Below are 24,118 nucleotides of genomic sequence, written 5' to 3'. Positions count from 1 at the left end.
ACAGTAGTGTTTAAGCTATTTTTTTTCTCCATTTGGTTCCCCACCCCCAAGTATAATTATCCAGATTTATCTCACATATTTGAGGGATGTCTTTAAAAAGCTGTAATTTATCCCATCTCTGGGCAAAGCTAATAGGCAAAAAGATTCCTGCAACTACTGAGAAGTTTGCAAGCATGTTCTAGTTGCAGGTAATTTATTTCTGGGGCAGTATCAGGTCACAAAACATACAGTGTGAAAGGAATACTGACACTGAGCAAACTGAAGCAAATTAGGACATTGTCTCCCTACTCCCTCTTATACCAGACTCCCTGATGGAAGTCCACAAATAATTTCTTCTCTAAGAAGACAATAAAAACTCATCCTAATACAGTCTCGAGAACCATATATACACATTTTGTATATTTGAAAATGCTGGCAAAAGTCCACAGAGGCAGAAGATAAAAAGCATGAAAGCTAAGTCTAACATCAGGTTCTCTACTGAACCTGACACCTAGAAACAAAACAATGTAAGGCTTCTTTCTTCTGAAGAACCCTCCCCAAAATGCCTGTGATTTTCCAGTGGCACGTGGAAGAGGCCAGCTGTCGAGACCTTCCTTCTTGCTTCACAATTTAGAGAGTGTGATGTTATGCAGCAGAGAGGCAAGCCTGACGAATACTTTGTGCCCAGGTGTTTAAGAGTGCCGTGACTGAATGCTTGTCTGGAAGTTGCAATAGTTTTGAAGTCATGTACCGATATACTGACTGCAAAAAGGGATTGGCTGCTGGAAAAAAAGATAACAGATAAACAGAGTTATAATAAAAATAAACCAAATAAAAAATAAAGAGTAATATTAGGTGTTTACATTTCCCCACTATTACATATACACATGCCCAACAAATGTCATGCTAGCATCCTCATACCATACTGTCTAGGGTTTTTTATCCACAGAGGGCTCTGATCTGGATAGTCCGCTGGAACGCTGAGCTGTAGTGGTGGGACATTTGGAAGATTCTTGTCATCTAGAATGCAAACACACTTCCCATCAGAACAAAGCATTCCTTGGTGGATGGAGGGATTTTTTGTGCACAATTCAGCTTGGTTTCTAGCCTCTGAACTCCAAGGAGGAATCAGGCTGTACGTCTCCATTTTTACTGGAAGGCAATCTCATTGCTCACTTTAACAACACTCTAATTCTTAGAAGAAAAGCCTGGCAAACAGCTCCATCTCTTTTCCCGCACCTTGCCAATCTCACCATTTCATCAGCTGAACCTAGCACTAAGTTAGACACCTCATTTTTGAAAATTGTTATATACTAATATTCAGGACAAAAGCACTAAGTTAGACACCTCATTTTTGAAAATTAAGTGTTATATACTAATATTCAGGACAAAGTGAGTTCAGATTTCTCAAACAAAAGGGATAAGGAAAGAGTTTATTTTCCCCATTGGAATCCAAAAGCAAAACATGTTAATAGACTATAACACTTTATGATTACTCAGCTGAGACAAAAAAATGATGCAATCTGAATTAATTTCTTGACCATACACCACTGTCAGTGATCATAAGTACAAATTGAAATAGACCCTCCCAAAAATTAACTAATTTCTCTAGCTCTGCCCTTGTTGTTGGAGGCAGAACAATTCTCTTGTATCAGTACAGGACAAATGGAATCAAGACTGTTGCTAGCAACAAGTAATTTTCTAGACACTAAATGAGATTACCAATTGCAGCTTCAGTGCAAAGAAAGGATCAGTCAGTATGAATGAGATCTCCAGGTGTACCCTGAAGCAGGCTGTGTAGAATGTCACAATTAAGCATTGCTATGAATTTGGTAAGTACAGATTTCATGCATAAGTCTCAGGTTGGCAAGATTCAATACTGTTAGCAAAAAAATTCTTCACATTTCTACGCTCAAGCTCAGCATTTCTTCCTCAATTCAACCTTTAGTTTCTTCTCACTTACCTAGCTTGCATATGAGATGAACTGTGCCATTATTACTGCAGTGGGAAGGGTCCAGGTTCACCAGGAATTTAGGATTTAATCTTGCAACTTCTCCTTGTAAGACATTTGGTATCGTCTGTCTTTCATCCTCTTCATATTTCCGTTTTCGAGGGGAAACAACTGGGGCCCTGTGTAAAACACAGTCCACAAAAGGACTAGGTGAAAACGTTATACCAACACCACATCTGTCAAATAGTTTACAGGTGTAAAAAGGAAAAGTTATAACTCACACCCATCCATAAACACATCTGTTATTTTAATAGTCTCTACAAATAAATAGTTTTTCCTTACATGATGAACATTTAAGACAGATAGCGGGTCAATGATACATACGTGATGGGCGGTCCGTGAATTGCAGTCATAGCTGGCATAAATGTACGGTAAAGGGAATGGTTGAAGACTGGGGAACGGATGTTGGCCAAAACAGCATCCAAAAGTGGCTGACACAAGTACTGCTGTTTGGTGGGAGGCACTGGGGGAGGAGGTGGAGTAGGCTAAAACACAAGAGAAGCCACTTTTCTTTTAATCATCACCAAAAAATAAATCTCTACTATTGCTTCTGCAAAAATTTTATAGCAGTAAACTTCCAATGCATGAAATGCAAAAGATTCTCAAAACTGCATAGAGTAACATTAATGGGGGGAGCCATCTGCAACTTTCATTTAGGAAGTCTGTCCTGAAATCAGCTGCAAAAGTTCATAGAAAGAATTACTCAAGTCTTTGCATAAAGCCCAAGAATTTGAAAGTTCAGTTAAAAGATACATACAGGTGACTTACAGGAAGTAAATGCTCACCCACTTTTCTTTCCTGTTTTCTTATTTTGTCTGCTTGAAGTGTTAACAGCATGAGCAACAAGAAATGCAAAAAATTATCTTGCCAAATCATAAAACCTTTTGGAATTAATTGCTTATGTCTTACTAGCACAAAGCATTACGTACCACAGCCATATCATTTTTCAGCTTCTCCAGAGCAATTTCACATTTCTGCAATGTCTTCAGAGGACACCTGCAGAAAAGGAGAAATTCCATCACCACAAAGTTCTTCAATGTGAGGGTGGTAGATGATTGATACAGGTTGTCCAGAGAGGCAGTGAAGGCCTCATCCCTGGAGATATTCAAGGTCAGGCTTGATGGGGCTCTAAGCAACCTGCTCTAGTAAAGATGTCCCTGCTCACCGCAGGGTAGTCGGGACTACATGACCTTTGAAGGTCCCTTCCAACCCAATACATTCTATGATTCTATGAAAATGGTCACCTCAGCTGAAGAGTTTCAGCTATCTGAGGCACACAGATAAGCTTCAATGCCAACATGTCTAGATGCTAAACAACAAGTTTCTGGAAGAGCTGGGGAATCTGATGTCCAGCCAAAAGGAAAAAGAGTTACCGTTTTGAAGGGTCAGTCAGGATATCTAAGAGACTCTTCATTTTACTCAGGTCCTTCTTCCTATCTGCAATAGTATCAGAGACACAGACACTGACTACTTTGGAAGCTTCCATACTTGCAGACAGAAACACAGTATACTGTTAAAAGTGAAAACATGAGCCAACACTGAATAAAGTAGTAAGGACTAAACACCCTTCATCTAATCATAGGTATATGCATTGTGTAAGCTCCATGTGTCTCAAAAACACCAGAAGTAAAGGAAAATTTATAGTAATTTAAAGATGAGCATTTTAACCACTCTTCACAATAAAAATTTTGCAGTCATAGGCAAGAAACAGCAACTAACTTTCGCTGTTATTTTTAATCCCTGGAGGAGAAACAAAAGGCAAGGTACCACTTCTTTAACCAGAAGAGATAGCTGACAGAGAAATACATGACTAAATACAGGGAACCTCACCTTCATTTTTATCTATTTTATTGATCATCCTCCGGAGTGGCTCAATGTATTTTGATAGCTGTTTGAGTTTCTCCAGATACTGTTGCTCCTCTGACTGGCTAGAACCGGCTGGACTCATGACAGAATTTGGATTTCCTGGCAAGAAGCAAAGATTGCATGTCACAGGGATAATAAAAGGTACGGTAGAACATTCTCACGTTTCACAATCTAGATCTGAAATGGGGCACTCTCAAAGTGTAGCTCACATCAAATATCCAAACCCACAACTGGATTCCCTCCACAGTTTAAGTGCTTGTCCAATCCTCTAGTCTTTGTGTAGAAATCATGTGTTCTGCGGACTGAACACCAACTCCCATTTAATACAATTTTTTTCTGAAAAGGTCCAAAGTTTCATATAGTAATTTTCTAGGTCCTCATTTTGCCTTCGCTCTGGTGCACTAAACACTACATCAACACACTGAATTTGCCGTAGTTTTCCTTAATTGGTGGTTTCCAAACTGCAGAGCACATAACACTGGTACAAGAAGGAGCCAGCTTGTTACTTCCATTCAAAGTATCAGAAACTGCCTATTACATCTGGGAGAGAGAAGAGCACAAGTGTCAGAACACTTCTAGGAAGGTGTTTTGGAGCAAAGCAGCCTGTCACCTGTGATTAAGTGGTTACATCCTTTACAATTGCATGCTGATGCTAAGGGTTCCTTCCTGCATGGAACCAAGAGGAATCATTATGGCTCTATAAACTTGCTTCATTAAGTAGCATTCTTTTTTCAAAAGACTGGGGAAGTTAGAAAAACCCATTACATAGTTCAGTGATGTGAAACGAGGTTTCAATTGATTTTTGAGATATCTGTGTTGTTAAGTTACGTGGTGCATGGGACATGTTCACTACTTGCAATGCTGGCTGCTTTGAAAGGGCTCATTCAAGTTTACATCATGCCAAACAAAACCAGCTTTCCTGGGAACTGTTACTGTTACCAGAACATACCCCAACTCATGGTCTGCTGTATAGTTCTCAGATCATTTACCTGGAGTGTTTAAAGGACCTGGGGATGGGACACTGAAGTTCTGAGGTGTTCGTGCAGATGCTGGGCTCTGGGATGGTTGTGGAGATGGACTGGGGAGAAAGCTGCTGGGTGACGGAGCTGGGCCAGAACTGAAAAATAAGCATAAAATCAAACCTACCAGAACCTTACAAGGAAACATGATCAGTCTGTGAGCAGATATGCTTTTAGTAAGCACCACTGTGGCACTCTGTGGCTCTGCCAGTAGACTCAGTGAGGATTTTGTACACAGCTTCTTTATTTAAAATGAGACTTTCAGAGCATATTAGGCACAATTCCACCTGTGCTCTCACTGAAGTTCATGTTAAAATTCATCCACTTCAGTGGAAACAGAGTAAGATATAAATGCTTCTGAAAACCTCACTCTTATGGCACTGATAAAGGTCCTCAGAAATTGCAGTCTAGCTCACCTGACATTGGAATTTGGCTGAGAATTTGGGTGGCCTGGCTGAGGAGATGGCTGCGGCTGTGGTGGTGGAGGCATTGACTGGGGAGTTTGAGCTTGTTGGACAGGAGATGGGGATGACATCATAGTAATATTGTTCTGGCTGACCTGAAATGTGGAGAAAGATAAGATCAATAACAATAAAAGGGAGTACAGGATGGGAACCTATCTAAAAGGCTTCACCTATGGAGAGAAGCGTATCCTCAGGCCTAAAAGAAATTAAAGTGTTAGTTTCCTGTTCTCCCCCATGACAGTGCCACCTGTATCACTCTGGACGCTCTCGGGGCAGTACCTCATGTCAATTTTAGTAGAAATAACCATTAAAACTGCACATAATTTGAGTAACCGTATAGTAATTGTTTTTAATTTCCCAAACCACCTTGTTGCAATTAAAACGTCAGAGGTGTCATCTGAAAATCTGTACTTTATTAGAACCAGAGTAAAGAAGAGCAGGAAGAAAAGACAGTTCTAACTTGAAAATTAACAGCCATTAAACCCCCTTCTTATTTTGACATTTTAATTACAGTCTTCAAAGGCCTGTCAGACTTGACTGTAGCTTCCCAACTGGTTTTCTTTAGGAGGAAGGAAGGAGGAGAGGGGGAAAAAAAAAAAAAAAAAAAAAAAAAAAAAGGCAAGCCAAACAACCAACATCTTGATTAAATATTCAGCTTTGAAAATCTGGGTGGAGACAGAAACACTCCAAACTGAATGGTTGGGTGGAAAAAAAGGCTTTCTGACATTTGAAGAATGATGAGGTGTGCCTGAAGGATGAAAAGGTAAATAAGAGCATTTCTAGAACAGCACCAAACTCTGGGTAACAACTAAGTTTATCCTGTATACTATAAAGTGCCAAAGCCAGGTGATGCTCATATTGGAGCAACTTCTCACATTTGTTCTAATGGACATTGTTCCCTTTGATCACTTAAAACTAAACAAAAAAACCTGTATCGTGGCCAGGAGCATGGTATAATAACGCAGATATTAAGTGATCAAGTTTGTTCAAGGCACACGCAGAGTTCTTATGACTTGAGGCTATAAATAAGTACATACAAAGATAAATTGAATTAGCCCACAGAGGCCACATATTACAACTTGGTAACCCATGCGTCCATTCTGTAAGTCACTGATTAGCACCTTTATGAATTAACAACTCTTGTTTCCCTCAGTCTAAACCATTTTTAGACAAAGTCCCATACACTTCATGGGCACTGCAAGCTGGTGTTGTCCTTCATTCACTTGTTAAACATCCATCTGAATGATCCAACTGTTTCCAGAGGAAATATTTAGCACATTAAAAATTAAGTATTGCATGGTCTATTTTTGCATGTATGCACTGAATATGACAGGAAATGCTTTGCTTGGAATATCACCTTAGAGCTATGCAAGAGGTCACACTCCACTAAATAAATAAATAAATAAATAAAATGGGCTCAAACAATTCCCAGGCAGGTGCAAATGTAAAGCTACTAAACCTCAATATACTAGTTTATCATCCATTAAAGCATAGTTTAAAATCAGATGCAGCCTGACATACTGTGATTTTTATTTTTTTAATCTTCAATAACTCCCATTACCTTTGCAACCTCTCCTAGAGGTGGAGGTGGATTCTTTAACAGCATGTGTCCTCTCAACAGTTGGAAAAGCATTTCTGAGATTGGAAAGTGTAGTCTGCCTCCCAGAGAAACCAAGCATCACACCACTGTTTGGAAGGAAGCTAGGATGAACACTGCAAAAAGCACTCCCTGATTGGTTTTTTTTTTAAAAATTCTATTTAACATTCTATTAAACAGCAAGTGATTTAGAACTTACCCATATGGATGCTGCACCCATTTTTCATCAAGTCAAAGACCACTTTTGAGTGGTTCACCACTACCTGAAAATCGTGCCCCTTTTAAATATCCCAAGTTGGTTACATAAAATCACTTCTGAAAACTTAAATCCTTGTATTTTGGGAAGGAAGGATAAAAATTTCATTAAGTTTTTTTGCTAGATCTAAGCTTCTGTATCTATTTCAATACCAAGGTCCCTTCACATAAATTTACAATTGTTGCAGAAAAGCAAAGAAAAAAAACATGCAGCATCTACTGTGCACAGAAGCATAGAATGAATTCATTCTGATTATCTTTTTTTGCATTACCCCTTGTATTCGAGTACATGCACAGGCAAACAGCTTTCCTTCTTGCAACAGGTTTGCTCTCTGACAACTTCATTTCAGAATACCAAAGGCTAATGTCTAATAGTAACCAAAATTGCAACATTTTCAAAAACATGCACTCAAAAGTGTGAATTCTGAACTTACTGCCTTACTTTTTTTTGAATGCAGTTCATTTGCTAGATTTGCTAGATTCATTTGCTAGAAGTGTTTAAGACCAGGCTGGATGAGGCTTTGAGCAACCTGATCTAGTGGAGGGTGTCCCTGCTGAAGGCAGGGGGATTGGAACTAGATGATCTTTGAGGTCCCTTCCAACCCAAACCATTCTATGATTCTATGATTATAATTTCAGATGTCTTTCTACAGAACAGATCTAAAGATGCTTTCAGCTTTAGATTTCTACATTGTTTGCAGGTTATCGATTAAGATTATAACAATTTAATGAATCCTCAATTTCTTGGGAATGTTCTTTCCAACTGACTCCCACTAAAAAGAAGGCTTAAAAACCCAAAAGATTTCCAAAAACTCAACAGACAAAAAACCCTCCCTCTGGAGCTTTAACTCAATTAAACTCATTTAGCTCTTCATTTAACTCCACAGTTACAAATGGTCAGTAACCATAGCTTATACCCTTCATCCTCAACATATATAAGGAAATGGAACTATGTATTTTTTCACTGTGGGATGAGATTTTCTGCATCTACAAGCATATTCATGGACAGTTATTACAGCCCACTAAACATCAATTTACTCTGCCACTCTACAGTGACCTAATCATGATAACAAGCCCTAATTTTCTGAACTCTTGCCCAAAAGATATCTAGGCTTGCATGACAAAAGTTTGCACTAAATATCTACTAAACCAAAGCTATTCTTAGTGCTTAGAGCACACCATGCTGGATGATAAACTTAGCTGAGGCCTACCTGCAGTTTGCTGAGTCTCAGGCAAGAAAGAGCACTCAGCAGGTAAGGCTAGCAAGAGTTTTTCAGAAGCTCCCAGTAGCAAAGAGTGTACAACATGCAGAAGCTAACAGCAAGGAAAAGGAGATTGCAACAAGGAAGTGATGAGAAATAATGAGGAACAGCAGAAACACTTTTCTTCTAAAGGAAAACTCTAGAAAGCATTTACACTACTGTACTTAGAGTTTCACTGCTAAACCAGTAAGCACAGCCTTGCCTGCTCTGTTGCAAACTGGGTTTAAAGTTCACCATTAGGCTGCTTTATGTGAAAAAATGGAAACTCTGCAGAGTTTCAAATAAGTTCAGATACAGGTTTCCATAGTCCCAGTCATGCCAGTATGCTTTGCTTTATTTTAATATTAACCCAATTTTACTTTTTTTCCTGTATTTTCAGTTTGCTGAAGATTTTTGTGCCAACAATGAACTAGAAGTTCATACTACTGCAGTCTGCAATGAGTTTGTAGACAGAATTTGAAGGTTTTGATACTCAAAATATAGGAGAATGACTGGTACTAGCACATTAGTAATCTAACTGCTAAAACAAAAGCTAAGTACTAGATTAGTTTAATCTTTCAAAATTTCAAGATCAGCAGGTTTCTTGAGCCAATCCAAATATGGTATATGAAACTTCTCTCAGCTGTTCAAAAAGTGCCACTAACATGGATTGTAGTTCATGTCTGGTACATTCAGGTACACAAGCAAAAGTCAGTTCTAACTCTCTGCCAATTCAAAAGACCAGGAGACTGTGGAATACAATGCCATATCAGTAAATACATTATTTTGATTGAAAATAACATAATAGTAAAAAACCCTCAACCAACCAAACAAACAAAAAAACCCAACAAAAAACCCCCCACTGCAGAATCAGCTGAGCCTTGTGATAAAAAAAAAAAGGGCACACTGATATTTGTGTCATATGGGATAAAACTAAAGAAGACACATGTTATTGATATCACATCTGGTCCTTTTGTTGAAAGATTCTTCAGTGCAATACCAAGATTCTCTTCTAAAGAGAGAAGACACACTGAACGACCAATCACCAAGTTTAAAAGACTTTTGATACTGCAGTCAAGGAGATGACAGACTCTTAAATGAGTACTTAATAACCAGATATATACCACAGCCCTTTACTCCTCCTGTGAACAGCTGCAAGGGCTCTGATAACAAGGAAGTTATAACATATCCAACAGACAATATTATTTAAGCATTTTACTAAATTAAGAGGCATAAATGACAACATTTCTAATCCACCTAGAACCTGAACAAAGTGTTTTGGCAGACAGCACTAGAGATTGATGCTGATCCAGCGCTGTCACGTACATGGCATGTCAGACTGGCTTTAAAAACATGCTTCCCACCAGCATCAAACCATGACTCACTCACTCATCCTACCACCTGCTTGGGAGCCATTTTCACTCCAATCGTTGTTCATGAAGAAATCTCTTATTCTGCCTTCTCTAGCTGTTCAGTCTTGTACATTGTTTTCACAATCCTTGGCATGCTACTGACAACACTCCTTGACCAGTTCACTTGGTGTCCTCAACACTCATGGACATGACAGCACTAAAAGATCAGCCTATGCCACTGAATGCTTAAACTAGAGGTCTTTTGTTATGACTCAAATATTAAATATTAGCCAATCTAATGCTTAAGTATCCACCACAAGGTCTCATCATCAAACCAAATATTATGAATACTTCATATGGGAGATGATTGTCTCAGTCTATATAGACTGCTACAGCAAATAAAGCTCAAAGTAAATTCTCCTTTGATTTCAGAGCTATGTCTGGGTTTCGTTTCAGTTAACATACAAACAGTGACCTGGATTGAAATAACCATCCATCTTAAACCAGAAACAACAACAGATGTGTTTGCCTAGGTCTGCAGAGTCTTCCTGGTCACTGTATCTACCTTAGCAAATTCCTGAGAAGAAAAGGCTGTGCCTACTAAACTTGATGCAGCAGCACTAGGAAGCAGAGTTTCAGACATTCCACAGCCCCACAAGCTTGCGTAGGAAACAGAAGCAGCAAAGAATGAAGACACTTTCATTAACCCTATGAACAAAATGCAGCGGCATTAAGAATTAAAACTACACCTTTGAAACTTAGTACCTGGAAGAACAAGGCATGAGGTTCATGAATAAGAGACAGAAAAATGCAGCTGAATGCATTCCACCATCATAATATGATATGTATTTAAACTAACACCAATCACACAGGGCTCAGCAAACTTCTGCAGAGCAGAACCTTGCTTTGTGACTTCCAGGCAAGAACTCAGTTCTATTTCATTCTATCCATCCCCATTTCTACTCCCTCAAAATGACACATTTTGCTTGCAAAACATGACTGCGAGGTCTTTAGCAGATCAAGACCTGCACCAGGCTGATGCAGGACACTGACCTCATGCATCTTCCAGCAACAGCAGGATAGATGCTGCCAGCCTGCCTACACAGGTTCTTCTCTGATGCAGGTAGGAGGGGAATCCTTCTGGCAGTTCCTCCTACACAACCGTGAAAGAAGAGAACAGCTCCTTTTTTCTTGGTCCCTGATACCATGCCAAGAAGCTACTCAAACTGAAATGAGCCAAGTTTACCATTAATTAAAGAAGTACCTGTACAGAGCATGAACACATGATAAATAAGGTCCCAGACACAACTTAGCCAGTACACTGCAGTACTGACTTGCAACACTCATAAATGCACACTCAGGGAGTGTGGACAAGGACTAAACAAAAACCACAAACTTCTAATTTGAGACTTGAATCAATTATGAACATGGAATGGTTTTAAATGTTAAAACAAAGATCTATGCCACTTTAAAAATGCTTTATTTGTTATCCCAAACTCTCAGAAAACCTATTATTTAAAATGAGAAAGGATCCATAAAAAACCCAAATAGCCCAATACCCTGCATAACACTAGCAAGTTAGTTCTTCAATGAAAAAGTGAACTTGCCCTTGCTTGAAAGCAAGTGCTACACAATCACGTATTGAACGCTTTGCACAATCCCTGACACAGTTTGCTTTGACTCAGTAAATACCTGTGGCATTTGCTGTCCGCCCAAAGGAATGGAGCTTGGCGGTGTAGCAGACACAGCGGTGGTAGGCGGGAACCGTGGTCTTATTTGCATCCCACCTCGGGCCATAGGTGCGGTGATCATCTTTGAGGACAGAGGGACAACAGACAAAAGTAATCGCAAAACAAGAAATGCAGTGCACTGGCAGGATGAGAAGCACATGCAACCTCCAGGAATTAGGGGGAGCGGGAGCATGAAGGGAAGGTTAGTGAGCTTTTCTCTAAAGGTTAACCTAACACAGCTTATAAATCAAACTCCTTTTTAGACCCTTTCTAGTCATTTTTAGAAAGCATCTAATGAATTCTAGGTATCTGGAGAGAGCTGCTATGTAGATTCAGATTCATGGGTCCAGGGCTGACTATGCTATCATTTGCTTTTCCAAGGGCTTTTCCTAAATTCTGCCTGACATCTTGAATTTCTAGAATTCTTGTAAATAAGTACTCTAAGATTGTTGTCAAGAATGCTATATAATGCCACAGCTTTCTGATGTGCTTTCCCCCACTGTGGACTCAAAGGATTTAGCAGTACTTGCATATGTCATTGTTCATTATAAAATAATTTGGCAGAGAGTTCAATAGCAACTGTCAGTAGGAATGCTCCACAGTGAGGAAAACTTCATTCCAACCTAACCTATGACAGTATTAACAGAGCCAAAGACAACAAAAAGGACTTCTGGGTTCAAAAAAACTATTTCCTTCCTTTTATAATAATACACAGAATAAGTCAAATATATCCTTTTAATTTCCATTATTTTGACAAATACCCACTCCTCTATTACTAAGCTGTGCTAAAATATTCTGAGTCCACAATCTGCCTTAAGCTTATTCATGCGCTATTTGATTCTGCAGATGTATAGACTGAACACACCCTAAAGTACAATCATTTAGGACAAATGCTGAAAGTTAGCATTAGAATTTGTATTTTAAGACAGTCTTCGGACTATGCTGCTCTGTGGGCACTTTGAGACACTTTGATGCATCAGCCTGCATGAGCCACACAGATTTAATCAGATATATCTGTAGAGCCCTCTGCTACTTGAAATTTGATATTACAGCATATATGCTGAGAATTTACAGCAAATACAGCATATTTTTGAGATAGTAGATTCGCTTAACAGCTCAGTAAAAGAGCTTCTGTTTGGTACTTCAAAGATTTGCACTGAAGTTCCCTAGGCTACCTTTTTTTTCCAGCATACATATTACCAAGGAACCTAGAGAGGCCCTAACTGACCTACAAGTTAATGACATCTCCGTTCAGTAAATGGTTTGGGGCATTCTTGCTTAGTGTTTTATGTAAATGGACTGAAGCAGCCAGCAACGTGTCTATAGAGAGTCAGAGAATGCATGTGCTTACAATTGTTAAAAATAAATAAAATTAAACACAACATAGCAAGACTGAAAAAAGGAAAGCGATAACTGATAAAGAAAATAGTGTCAAAATCAGCACGGCTGTTAGTTCACAACATCAGAGCAATGCAGTCCCTTTCCATCCAGGCAAAGAGGGATGGTCAGAGACAGGATTTCAAAAGGGAAACAAATGAAGAGCACTTCAGACATCACACACACATGCACATGTACACACACAGCATGCAACGGCCACCACAAGCAAACACAACAACCCAGCACTGGCACAAAGCACAGGTGGATGCTACAAAGTGCAGTGAAGAGCTACAGTATCAACATGAGAGCTGGTGAAGCAACACAACCCTAACAAAAAAAAAACAAAACAAAACAAAACAAAAAAGGGAAATTGCTAGGGGAAAAAATAATATATATATCCTTCCAGGCACAATCACCCCATCTTAGACCCTCGTGACTGCACATGGATCTCTAGAGCGTGTGAAATCCCAGGGATGTCATGGTGACCAACATGTCCCATCTTGGTCCCATTTCTCAGGCCACACCACCAAAGTGCAAAGATTTAGATAACTTCCTCTAGCTTCAAGGAAATTAGAAGCATATTCACAGTTTAAGTGTCTGGCAAACCACTGAACACCTGCACGGCAAAATCTGATTCAAAGGCTTTCAGCTTTTGTTGGATTGTGGTTGGTCAAACACTTATGCACAGGCACACAATTTGTTGTTTGGGTTTGTTTTTTTTTTTTTTTAGTATTTTTTTAAATGTGTGCTTTGGAAAGGAATTGTATATTTACAATGACACCAATTCCACTCTCTTAACAAAAGTAATATATTTTTCCCATTCTCTAGCTGATATAAATTTATGAAACCTGTGACCCTTTGACAAAGGAGTTGGGAAAGGGGGTTCCAAAGATTGCATCTGCTTTATGCAAAGCAATATATCCATGAAGGAGTTGTTCTTGTCAGTCTTAAAACAGAAGACAACCAGAAGTGTTCAAGTATTTTAAAAAAAGATTTAAACTGAAGGCAAATCCTGCTCCTGAAACTGATTTAGCTCAATTTACAGAATCAAGAATTTCACTCCAGAAAAACAGAGAGCAAGCAGAGGAGGAGGGTTTCCCTTCATTGTAAGATACAAAACCCGTTATTTGATAAAAATGAAGTGGAATATAACGATTGGAATCCTGAACCTGTAATTTTCTTTCATCTAAAATCCTAAGATCCAGAATTCTGTAAATATGCAGCTTCTGGTGAGCCTATGTAAGTACCATGACACTGTCATTCCACTAAAGGCAGCTCTGATTTTCAGAGCGACAGCTCTGACTTTCAAAGAGCAACAGCCATCTGCACTCTGAGGACCTGAAGGAGTTGCACCAGAACAGTTATTTAAACTTTATTAATATTTAACTCCAGTTAATTACAGATGGTCTCTTGGTGCTGCGAGCACTTGTGTAGTGCTCTGCGATCATCAGGACACTACCTGGTTTATTTATCAGCTTCACCTGTGAGTTACATGCTCACAAGGATGAGACACTCAAGCAGGGTAACATTGACCCACATGGTGTCTTGACAACTTCAGAGAACTTCAAAACTCACATGGATCCATGCTTAAACCTGGGATTGCCACACATCCTTTTACATAGGAAGTAAAAATGTAGCCATATCAACCAGAATTCTCAGTTTGAAAGCCTCTAGAGACTAAGGTTAAATGTAAGAAGGATTAGGATAGGGTTTGTTTATAACAAAAGCTTCCCTGAACCAAATGAAGAAATCAAGGCAGGTTTATTAAAAATGATGGTGCTAGTGAAAAAGGTACTAAATACAAAGCAAAATCTATTCTTAAAAGAAACTTATTCTAAATTAAAGAAAATCCATATACACTCTCAACACTGAAGCTGCATTGTAATATTGTACACAGCCACAATCTTAAAACTAAGTATTATATACAGAAAATATTTACACAAGTACAAGAAACCCATTTAATTATTGGATTTCACAGTGTTAAACGAATTTTAGTAGACTCATGTTGCATTGACATGAATATAAATGGACTAAAGTCTGTATGTGGAATTTTCTAAACTCCACCTGTGATAGATAATGAGCAGTCCCTGAGTTTACTGCACATCTGAATAAAGCTGCAATACAAAATCTATCAACCATCTGATCACCAGAAACTTTTCAAATGCACTGTGCTTTTAAGCCACTGGCATGCGAATTCACTAAATGGGGCAAGAAATAAGTTGACTGTACGTAAGCACAATCCATCTGCTCAGGAGTTAAATTAAGTTAGTGAAAAGAAAAAAAAAGTCAGAGTCTCCTTCCCATCAGCCTAAGTCCCTGCAGCTCCCACCTGGAAATTATTTAAGAAACAAACAACAGTTTTAATTCACATTTCAACTGTACACAGAGAATTTGGCACTGCTGCCAGTACTGTACCAGTTGTACTTACCACTGCTCAGCCTTTACATCCTGTGTTACGTTGACACAAGCAAAAGGACCAGCACAGAAACAGAACTTAGCCACCAACAAGGATGTGGGCCACATGAGAGATACGATATTACAGACACTATTCCCAAATCTGGGAGATGAAGGTTAAAGAACCAATTGTTATCACAGGCCATGTAAACAACTTCCAAATGTCTGATTGAATCTACAAATTTACTTGTGCGCTGAAGGGAAAATGGTGCATGCAGACATGGAATGTCTGGGTATACGAAAAGAACTCTGCCATTAATCCTTGTCCACCTCATTTCATCTGTCTGCCTCATTCTCTTCATCTACAAAGTGGTGATAATTGTACTTACCCATGTCTGTAAAATGCCTCAATATGAAACACTACAGAGGTAAGCCACGAAAGACTATTTCATATTCTTGTGGAAAACAGAATGAGAGGTTCAGCTCAAGCAATTCCCAATTTTTTTTCCACCAAGTCTCCTTCATACCAGACACACATCAAAGAACAATCACTGGGGCTACAAGTGTATTGCAGGATAAGAAAACTGTGTTAGACAGTAAGCTTTCACCCAGCACTTCTTTTTTTTTTTTAAATACAACTCTGCACTTGTGACACAATCCATTTTTTCTTCACAATCCACATCCAGAACAAGAGCAATCTATATCTATCGCCCATTTCACTCAGAAAAAGAATGAAAGATTAAAGCAAGGAAAGGGGAGAGCAGAGATTTCATTGTCTATACTATTTTTTATGGTCAATACATGGAGATGGAAGGTAAATTACATGTGAGTAAAGATAGCAGGCAAAAGATTCACAGTACAGAAATCAGTTTACACAACAAAGCAGTCATCTAAGAAAGTTTAACGAAAGAAGAGGTGATACAATCCAGGTACCAACAGTCAGACTTGTAGTGTGACCACAAGTAGGCCATCCTATTGATGTGCGTTCCTGTGTCAGTACAGGCAACGATCTTACCTACTCAGGACAGAAAGCATGCACAGAGAGGTTGTCAACGAAATCCTGCCTCTGACTCCAGTCAAAGGAGAAACAGCATAAAAGCCCATATGCCCTTTAGAAAGGGGACAACCAATATCAGACCCCTCATCAGAAAGCCACCAGAAACCCATCTCCATGCTCATCTCTAGCATGCACTTGCTACAGGCCTTTAACTAGTGATAATGGCTCCTGGGCTCTTACCTGCCCTGAAGGTCCCATCTGAGCAGCTTGGGCCTGAGCTGCTTGCACTGCTGCTGCTGCCTGCTGCTGCTGGACCAGCTGAGCTCTTACCTTGAGTAGGAAAAGAAAAAATTAAATAACCATCTGTATCTGATTAGAGTATGGCACTTCTGTTTCAAATGTATTGACTATACTCCTAAAAAAGGGTGTGGAGACAAGATCAGCCTTATACACATACTCCTCCTAGAGTTTTTGATCTTTCTTTACGAAAACAAGTTCCCATGTTGCTAACATTTTGAACATTCCCACAGATTGTGCACCCAAGTCTCAATTTCTTCTTGCAACTTCTTCCCCATACTTTCAGGTCTTATGACAATACTACTTAAACTTTCTGGCAAACACAGTTAAACACATAGGTGTTGATTTCCTTCAAGCACACTGTATTAAGCACTGACCCATGACCAGCACAACTCTTTATACACTCATTATGATTGTCAGGATGACGTACATGACCTCTAACTACTCCTAGCTGGTAGGAGTACAAAGTGGATGTATCAACTCATCCATGTGGGGTTAATAATTTCTCAAGTGTGTCTGACACTCCATTCTTCCCAGAAAGGACCAAAGAAAAACAGGTCTTGGGATTACATCCGAGTTTTTGCTAAACAGCACACATGGAGCCCAGAAAAAACTGACTGTAATGCAACAGTTCAAAAAGATGCACCATTAAGAGGATAACCCAGCAAGAGGTTCAACAGAGTAAAATTACTGTCTTGCTCACATTCTCTTCAAGGCAGGAACTACTGGTATCTTAAACATAGACCAAAGCCTCTAAATATGGCAGCAGAAGCAAAGCTAGCATGCTAGAGAGCCAACACTGGCTCTAGTCACAAGCACTAGGCACTTCAAAGCACTTGCTCATGGTCTAGAACAGCAAATATTATGGAGGGCATTTTTCTCTAACCAGAGTTTGTTTCTTTTTTTCACTTGTCCATTCAAGACTAAGACAATAAACTATTTTAAATATTAGCTCCATAAATAGTTTTCACAGATTTCCAGAAGTCCTACTCTTAAGTACAAAACATGTCTCTACTGGCAGGCCCAGATATAAACTTTTAAACTCTACATACACGTAGCATTAATAAAAATCAATTTTATTTTTTTTTATTGCTCTAGAGGATCATAATCAACCAGCAACCAAGCTGGTCACTAGCCCTTACCTGCATTGCTTTTAATTGCTGTGGCGTAAGAGTAACAGGCATAACCTGACTAGGAATTTGTCCTGAGATTGCCTGTGGCTGAGATACCATGGGCTGGGGTTGAGGCTGGGATTGTGGTGGAAGCTGAGACTGTTGTGCCTGAGCAACCTGTTGTTGTTGCTGCTGCTGCTGCTGCTGTTGTTGCTGCTGCATCTGCTGCATCTGCTGTTGCATTACTTGTTGAGGTGGCTGCTGCTGTATCTGTTGCTGTGGTATTTGTTGCTGCTGTTGCTGCTGCTGCTGTTGCTGCTGCTGCTGTTGTGCCTGCATAGCCTGTGCTGCCTGCAGCTGCTGCATTTGGGCAATTCGCTGTAGTTGCTGCTGCTGCTGTTGCTGCTGTATCTGAAAAGCAGGGAAAGCCCAGATGCTAAAGCTTCCAACAATGCGACAGAAGCCTTATTTTTATAGTAGAAACCAAAAGCAAACGGAAACCTAATACATCAGGCTGAAGTTTTAAGTCCAAAGGGAAAGCCCAACATTTTATCCACTCATTCTTCATATATCTCAACTCTACATAGCGCATATCCCATGGTTTCAATGTTACCAGCCTGACTCACTACTAAAACAGTTTTCAAAAGCAAAGATGAAGTCCCATCAGCTTCTCCTGTACAAACAGTACTTCTTTAAATGTAAACAGCCTGCATCAGCACCACTATTTACTAGAAACTGCACAAAAGCATGACAGCTGAAGCTTCATCTTCTGCTTTTGTGCCTACAGATGATACATATATGATGCGCTCAGCACACGTTTTTGAAAGTGGCAATGCTCAATTCACACAATGACAAAACAGCCTCTATTTCTACAGTAATTCAAGTGCTTGCAGTTCTTTCCCACATCCCTGTTCTTGAAAGATTATCCTGATATTTATAAAGAGAAAAAGACAAAGATTTTAATTATCTATAGCTATGACAGAAGAAAGCAACCAAACTACTATTAAGCCTTTCCTTGAGGATGTAATATATTGTTGTCAATTAACTTGCAAGTCCTACCTCAAAGTGGATATGCATTAATTACAGACAGAGCTGATACTCAGCACTTCCATGCAAGCCAAGCTTCACTTGACAAGTAACTGAACGCAGGTCACTTCAATTGCCATTGCAATTGTTTGTCATCACCTGCTGCTGGTTTTGCTGCTGCTGCATCTGCAGTTTCAACATGTGCTGTTGCTGCTGCTGGACGGCTTGCAACTGCTGTTGTTGCTGCTGCTGCTGCTGAGCTGCTGCGGCTGCTGCTGCCTGCTGCTGCTGGACCTGAAACTGTTGTTGCATGGCTGACTGTTGGGCCTGGAATTGCTGCTGCTGCAAAGCCACCTGCTGCTGCTGGAACTGTTGCTGCTGCTGCTGTTGCTGCTGAGCTATCTGCTGAAGCTGAAGTTGGGCTAAAAAGAAGGTAGATTGTACTTAAAACATAAGACCCAAACAGTGTGAGAGACAGTTACCCAGTATGACTCATAATAATTGAGGATAATCCCTAAAGTACATTAATGTTCTTCATTAGCAGCACATACTTTTGCTTCCTCAAATGGAAGAGGCATATTAATAGCAGAATTAATGACACTTCCTACTACCAACCTCTAATTCTCACTGCCTATATTGAGTCAGCAGTCTAGGTAAAAAATGTAAAGACATGCAGGAGGAAATACGCAGAGGTCACCAGCAGAAAGTACCATAACCAGAGAAAACACAGATGAGCTCTACAAAAACAAAGTTCTGAAGCTGACATCTTGTAGAATGAAAGAAGCGTTTGCTCATACAACTAGACTGTTCCTCACTATACTAGGGAAAATATTTATCCCATTAGGTAGCAGTATTTTAAATCAATTCTTCCTGCAGTTCACATGGCTGATTTAGCCAGAAGTATGACATTTCTTTAGCACCCTTTCCTTGTGGAAAAGGGTTAAGTACTGAAAGGCTGATCTAACAATTTCAGTGGCTGAAGCAAACTGAACACTTACTCTGCTGAGTAGCTGTAGAGACACCAGGCATGCCATGAGGGGCCATTCCTGAGGTTCCAGGAGGCTGTTGCTGCCCTGGCAGATTCATTTGTTGTCCCATTGGGCCAAGGCCACTCATCCCACTCATTGGTGCTCCTTGAGCTCGGGTAGCCATCCCCATTCCAGGTGCCCCTGCTGGGGGACCCCCAGTTAGATTCTGCAGGGCATTCATCGGATCTACAGAGAAAATAGTTACCAATATGCAGCCAGATACACAATTGCATGCACCCTCCCTCCCAATCTCCTGTTCTCCATCATCCACTCTGTCAGCTTCAGACCATTACTATGGTCTGAAGTCCAATACCCCGAGAATCCTATGTTCACTGCTCTGCCTGAGAGACCACGAGAGGCTTCTGGTACATCTTTGCCTCTCTGTAAATAGTAGAGATCATTTAAAGTGCTTCAGATTTGCAAAGTTCCAAATAGATTCTAAATAAATTAGACAAAAGGAACTTATTAGCCACCTCTGAATTTATACGCAAGTCAAAACACACTGCCAACAAAGCTCCATGAGGATATCCAGCTTGTAACCTCAAAAACCAAGAGAATCCCACTGGGGATCCAATCAGTGTCTTCCTCCTGGGGTCAACACGGAGAAGCAGCGCTCAGACCAGAGGAAGGACTTTGCTATACAGTTCCCCCTAAGAACATCACGTTTATTATGCAGTACAAACAGGGAGACAAACAAGTCTCCTGTGTTAAATCCAGAACACTGCCCAAGCCCATCACCCTCATCACTGAGCAACTCCAAGACTATTAGGCTACCTTTCATTTCCCCCAGCAGTATTTAATATTCCAGCTTGGAAATCCACAGCCTTCTTAGAACAGCACAGCCCTGATTTCTAAGCTGTTTAGAAAGAGGGAGGGGCAGGGGGGGAGAAGACACACACACAAAAAAAATAAATAAATAAAAGGAGATCTTACCACTGACTGAGGCTTGAGATTTCTTATTGTCTGCAAAGGAAGAACAATTAATTACCTTTGTTAATCTTGTAACACATAAATTTGTCTCTTCGGATGTACTCTCTACAAAAAATATATTCACATAAAAATTTTAAAAACAAAACAAAAAAATCACTGTATAAAAAAATATTAAAAAATCATTGTAGTTCTAACAAAATACAATAACCTGAGTCAATTTGGTAATCATAAAGCTACCAATGGAAAGAAAGCAAAAATACAGGAAAAAATTAGGAACATGGAAAAAGTAGTAAGTTTCAATAATTTCTCAAAGACTTTTCAATTATAGATGGATGCGTAAAAGAAACAGTATTCGGAAATTATGCACACATATTACAGGAAAATTTTTAAAGCAACTTGTGAAGGGTCACACACAGACCCTAACATTTACTTTTTTGGGAGGATGGGATGAGCAATGCCATTACTGAGGTAAAAAAAAATGAAACCATACAATTACTTACGAATATCTCGAAAATGGATAATAAGTCTGGCCACAAGAGAAAGATATTCCTCCTAAAGGGGAAAAAAAAATATGTATCTCAGCATAGGAAACAAAAACATTGCAACCATGACTTTCTGGGTCTTCAGTATTCTTCCTCAACATAACTGATTTTACTTTACAGTTTCTGAAAGTTAACAACTTTAAAGACTAATTATGATAGAAGTGTCAGAAGTTAAAAGACAAATATTCTTTGCAGCATTTTATTAGTGTGCTTTGTAATGTGTAAGAGAAACTGCACAGGGCTGAGACAGCCTTCTTGCCCCTGCAGCTACCAACTCCCCAGTGAGGATGCCATCAACAGGCATAAATCTGTGACATCAGCATTACCAAATTTTCACCAAGACAAGTTCTATCTCAAGTGTGGCTTGTTTGGAGACAGCAGCAGCACCCAGTTTCTCACAACACAGCTCCAGGAAAGAAGTTTACATTTTGGTAAAGTCTCCAATTGCACATGATAACCAGACTTTCACAGACCACAGCACTTTCCTTGGTCTCACTCTTGACACAGCCTTTTCACTGATATCTCAGTCTCTACAGACCACCATATGGAATGGTGCTACACATAAAGGAAATTCTATGCAATTCACTCCACACAAGTCCTCAGATAACAATTAAGTGCAGTCCCATATATGCATTAAATGCTACAGCATCAGCAAAGCTGTCTTGGACTGAAGTCCAGTTTGGTGCATATATTGGATGTAAAACACCACTTCCCCTCAGGGTAAAAGCAGCACATATAAATCAAAAATTTTGCATAACTATGTACTCTAAGCAGAGACAGTTAATTAAGTCCATCGGGTTTGTTATTTCTGCAGGTAGTTCCAAACTTCTTTTGACACCCCAGTAACTTCTGGAAACAAATAGAGATGATTTACCCTTGTTTTGGCCTTCATAAACACATGACTCTCCATATCTTTGCTGGATTTATTATGGGCAACACCAGCCTTCCTCATAGCATCATCACTGAAAAAAAAAAAAAAAGAGGAAAAAAATAAAGCTAGGTATTAATTGAAGATACTAGAAAATACTTCCTGTAGTTAGGAAGGTCTGTAAAACAGCTTTTTGCCCCTCTCTCATTTACAGATTTAAAAAAAGCCAAACAACCCAACACCACACACATTAATTAAAATTGCCATCCTCTAAAATTTCTTCAAATAATGGAGAAAGACAACTAATAGCTAAAAGGCAACACAAATATTCTTTGCAGAAATTCAAGAACAACTGCTAAGCAAGTCATTATTTTACCACCTGACGTATTATTTTGACACAATACTAGGACATGTTCATTTGAGGAAAACTGAATGACAGGATTAACGTAATCCACATTTGGCAAACAATTGGGCTTGAGCCTGCCTAAAGGCACCGAGGTTAGACCAGCCAGTGAGAATAATGAGCAGGAGCATTGATCAGGAGCAGAGCAGAGATGCAGCATGTGCAGGGCAGGGAGGGGACAAGCAACATGAAAGCAGCAGCTGAAGCAATAAGATGAAAAGAAGGTCCTGTTGATGGAAAGTTGAGGGGAAGAACAACAGCAGATTTGGTAGTAAAAAGCTTTCAGTTCCCTTACTGTTCTTTGCTATTTACCAGCTAGAATCATGGGGACTTGCTGTCCTTTCTCCATCACAGCTCTAGTAAACTGGATGTAGATCTGCCCCCTGGATGGGACATTGAACATGCAAGATGAAAAGGAAAAACAAAACCAACCAACCAACACACAAAACCATACATTGGTTGACATGGGTGGAAAAGAAGGGGCATTCTCAGTACATCAAAAAGTAGCAAGCAATTCAACTGTGCAACATTCACCGAGCTAAAGACACCCTACAAGGAGGAGTTCAGTCAGGTGAACAGCCCTATTCAAACCCTCTGGGCATTCTCATTCTTGGAAACATTTAACTTCACTGCAGAACCTGTTCTGTTTTAAAGCAGCCTGGCAGCTACAGTCTAAATTCCACAAACAAGTTATCAGGAAATACTTTCCCCTTGTAATTAACATCTCAGCAACTTATTTCTCAATAACTGCTGTTGCACGAGCAACTACCCTACACTTCGTGTGTGTTAGGAGGGTGATCCCTGACAGTTTCAGCCAGTCTGAAAGGGGACTGCTGTTTTCTTCCCCCTGAATTTCCACCACCACCTCCTTTTGAATGGTGCTTGCATGAGTAGTAAGCTGATTCAGCTTCCTGAATTAACTCAGTAACTGTCACAGAACTGAGAAGAGCAGATACTATAGTCTTGAAATGCAGGACCTTGGGCTGCCACAACTCACACCCTTACCTTGCAACTAGTAGCACGTATCTAACCTGCTGCAGCCTGCAAAGTAAAAGACAGCAGAACACAGCTACCTGCTGTAAGGCTCTCTCATGGTAATTTGTTCATGTGGTCTGGCAGACACTAAAAAATAATGCAGTTTATATACGAAGGTTACTTAAACTGGAGTGGAATCAGAACATAATGCAGGATAACTATTTCTCCAAGTGCAAACAAGCCTTAAAATGAGCTGCCTGTGAAGGAGCTCTGCTGCAGAGGAAGAAGCTCTAGCCAATTCTTTATTGACAACTCCCTTTTTTAACGTTTTCCCTTTCAGAAAGGCTGCCTCTAAATCCACACCACTCTCTGAATCCTCCTAAACTTCTCAGTCCCATAGCACAATGACAGTGCCTCTCATTTTGAGAGCACCAAGAACTGAGTGGGCAGAAAGACAAGAAAAAGGTTATGCTGAGGCAAGGAAAGGAAGTAGCAGGTAGGCAGAACTAAGTGGCTGTGATACAGTGACCAATGTGATATCAGGAACTTGAAAAAAAATCCACAGCAACGAAGTTACCTACTTCTATATGTATCTACCATTTCCTTTTGATGTTATAGAACATGAAAGACATTTTATAATGACTATATCTGCATT

General features: G+C 39.7%; 1 protein-coding gene across 4 annotated transcripts; it reads right to left on the bottom strand.

Annotated features, from left to right (window-relative positions):
* Positions 1-176: 176 nt before the first annotated feature.
* On the bottom strand, positions 177-23,242 carry MED15 (mediator complex subunit 15). Of its 4 annotated transcripts, XM_010166341.1 has the most exons (19): positions 23,211-23,242; positions 22,092-22,179; positions 21,176-21,227; positions 20,679-20,708; positions 19,716-19,931; positions 19,012-19,139; positions 18,877-18,972; positions 17,722-18,096; positions 16,523-16,600; positions 11,477-11,596; positions 5,292-5,434; positions 4,846-4,973; positions 3,821-3,955; positions 3,364-3,427; positions 2,920-2,986; positions 2,315-2,475; positions 1,943-2,109; positions 901-999; positions 177-761 (listed from the first exon to the last, which is right to left on the bottom strand). In XM_010166341.1, exons 2-19 carry the CDS (start codon positions 22,167-22,169, stop codon positions 625-627), a joined length of 2,274 nt encoding a protein of 757 aa, XP_010164643.1. In that variant the 5' UTR covers positions 22,170-22,179; positions 23,211-23,242; the 3' UTR covers positions 177-624. The 4 variants fall into 4 exon arrangements, with proteins under 4 accessions (XP_010164643.1, XP_010164645.1, XP_010164644.1 ...); XM_010166343.1 differs by lacking the exon at positions 11,477-11,596 and having other exon boundaries at positions 5,292-5,397; positions 16,549-16,612; positions 17,716-18,096; XM_010166342.1 differs by lacking the exon at positions 11,477-11,596.
* Between the last annotated feature and the right edge of the window lie 876 nt (positions 23,243-24,118).

Source organism: Antrostomus carolinensis, unplaced genomic scaffold (genome assembly GCF_000700745.2).
Source record: "Antrostomus carolinensis isolate BGI_N321 unplaced genomic scaffold, ASM70074v2 scaffold14314, whole genome shotgun sequence".
NCBI lineage: Eukaryota > Metazoa > Chordata > Aves > Caprimulgiformes > Caprimulgidae > Antrostomus > Antrostomus carolinensis.
This window is presented reverse-complemented; position numbering and strand designations above follow the sequence as displayed.

What these genes read in the sequence shown, in the direction of transcription:
- MED15 (XM_010166341.1), bottom strand. Translation starts at nt 22,169, where the DNA reads ATGAGGAAGGCTGGTGTTGCCCATAATAAATCCAGCAAAGATATGGAG. An exon ending in GCGGACAGCAAATGCCACAG is followed by an intron (nt 5,435 to 11,476) that starts GTATTTACTGAG and finishes TCCACATTTCAG; the next exon opens with GTCAGCCAGAACAATATTAC. An exon ending in AGGTCCTTTAAACACTCCAG is followed by an intron (nt 3,956 to 4,845) that starts GTAAATGATCTG and finishes GCTTCTTGCCAG; the next exon opens with GAAATCCAAATTCTGTCATG.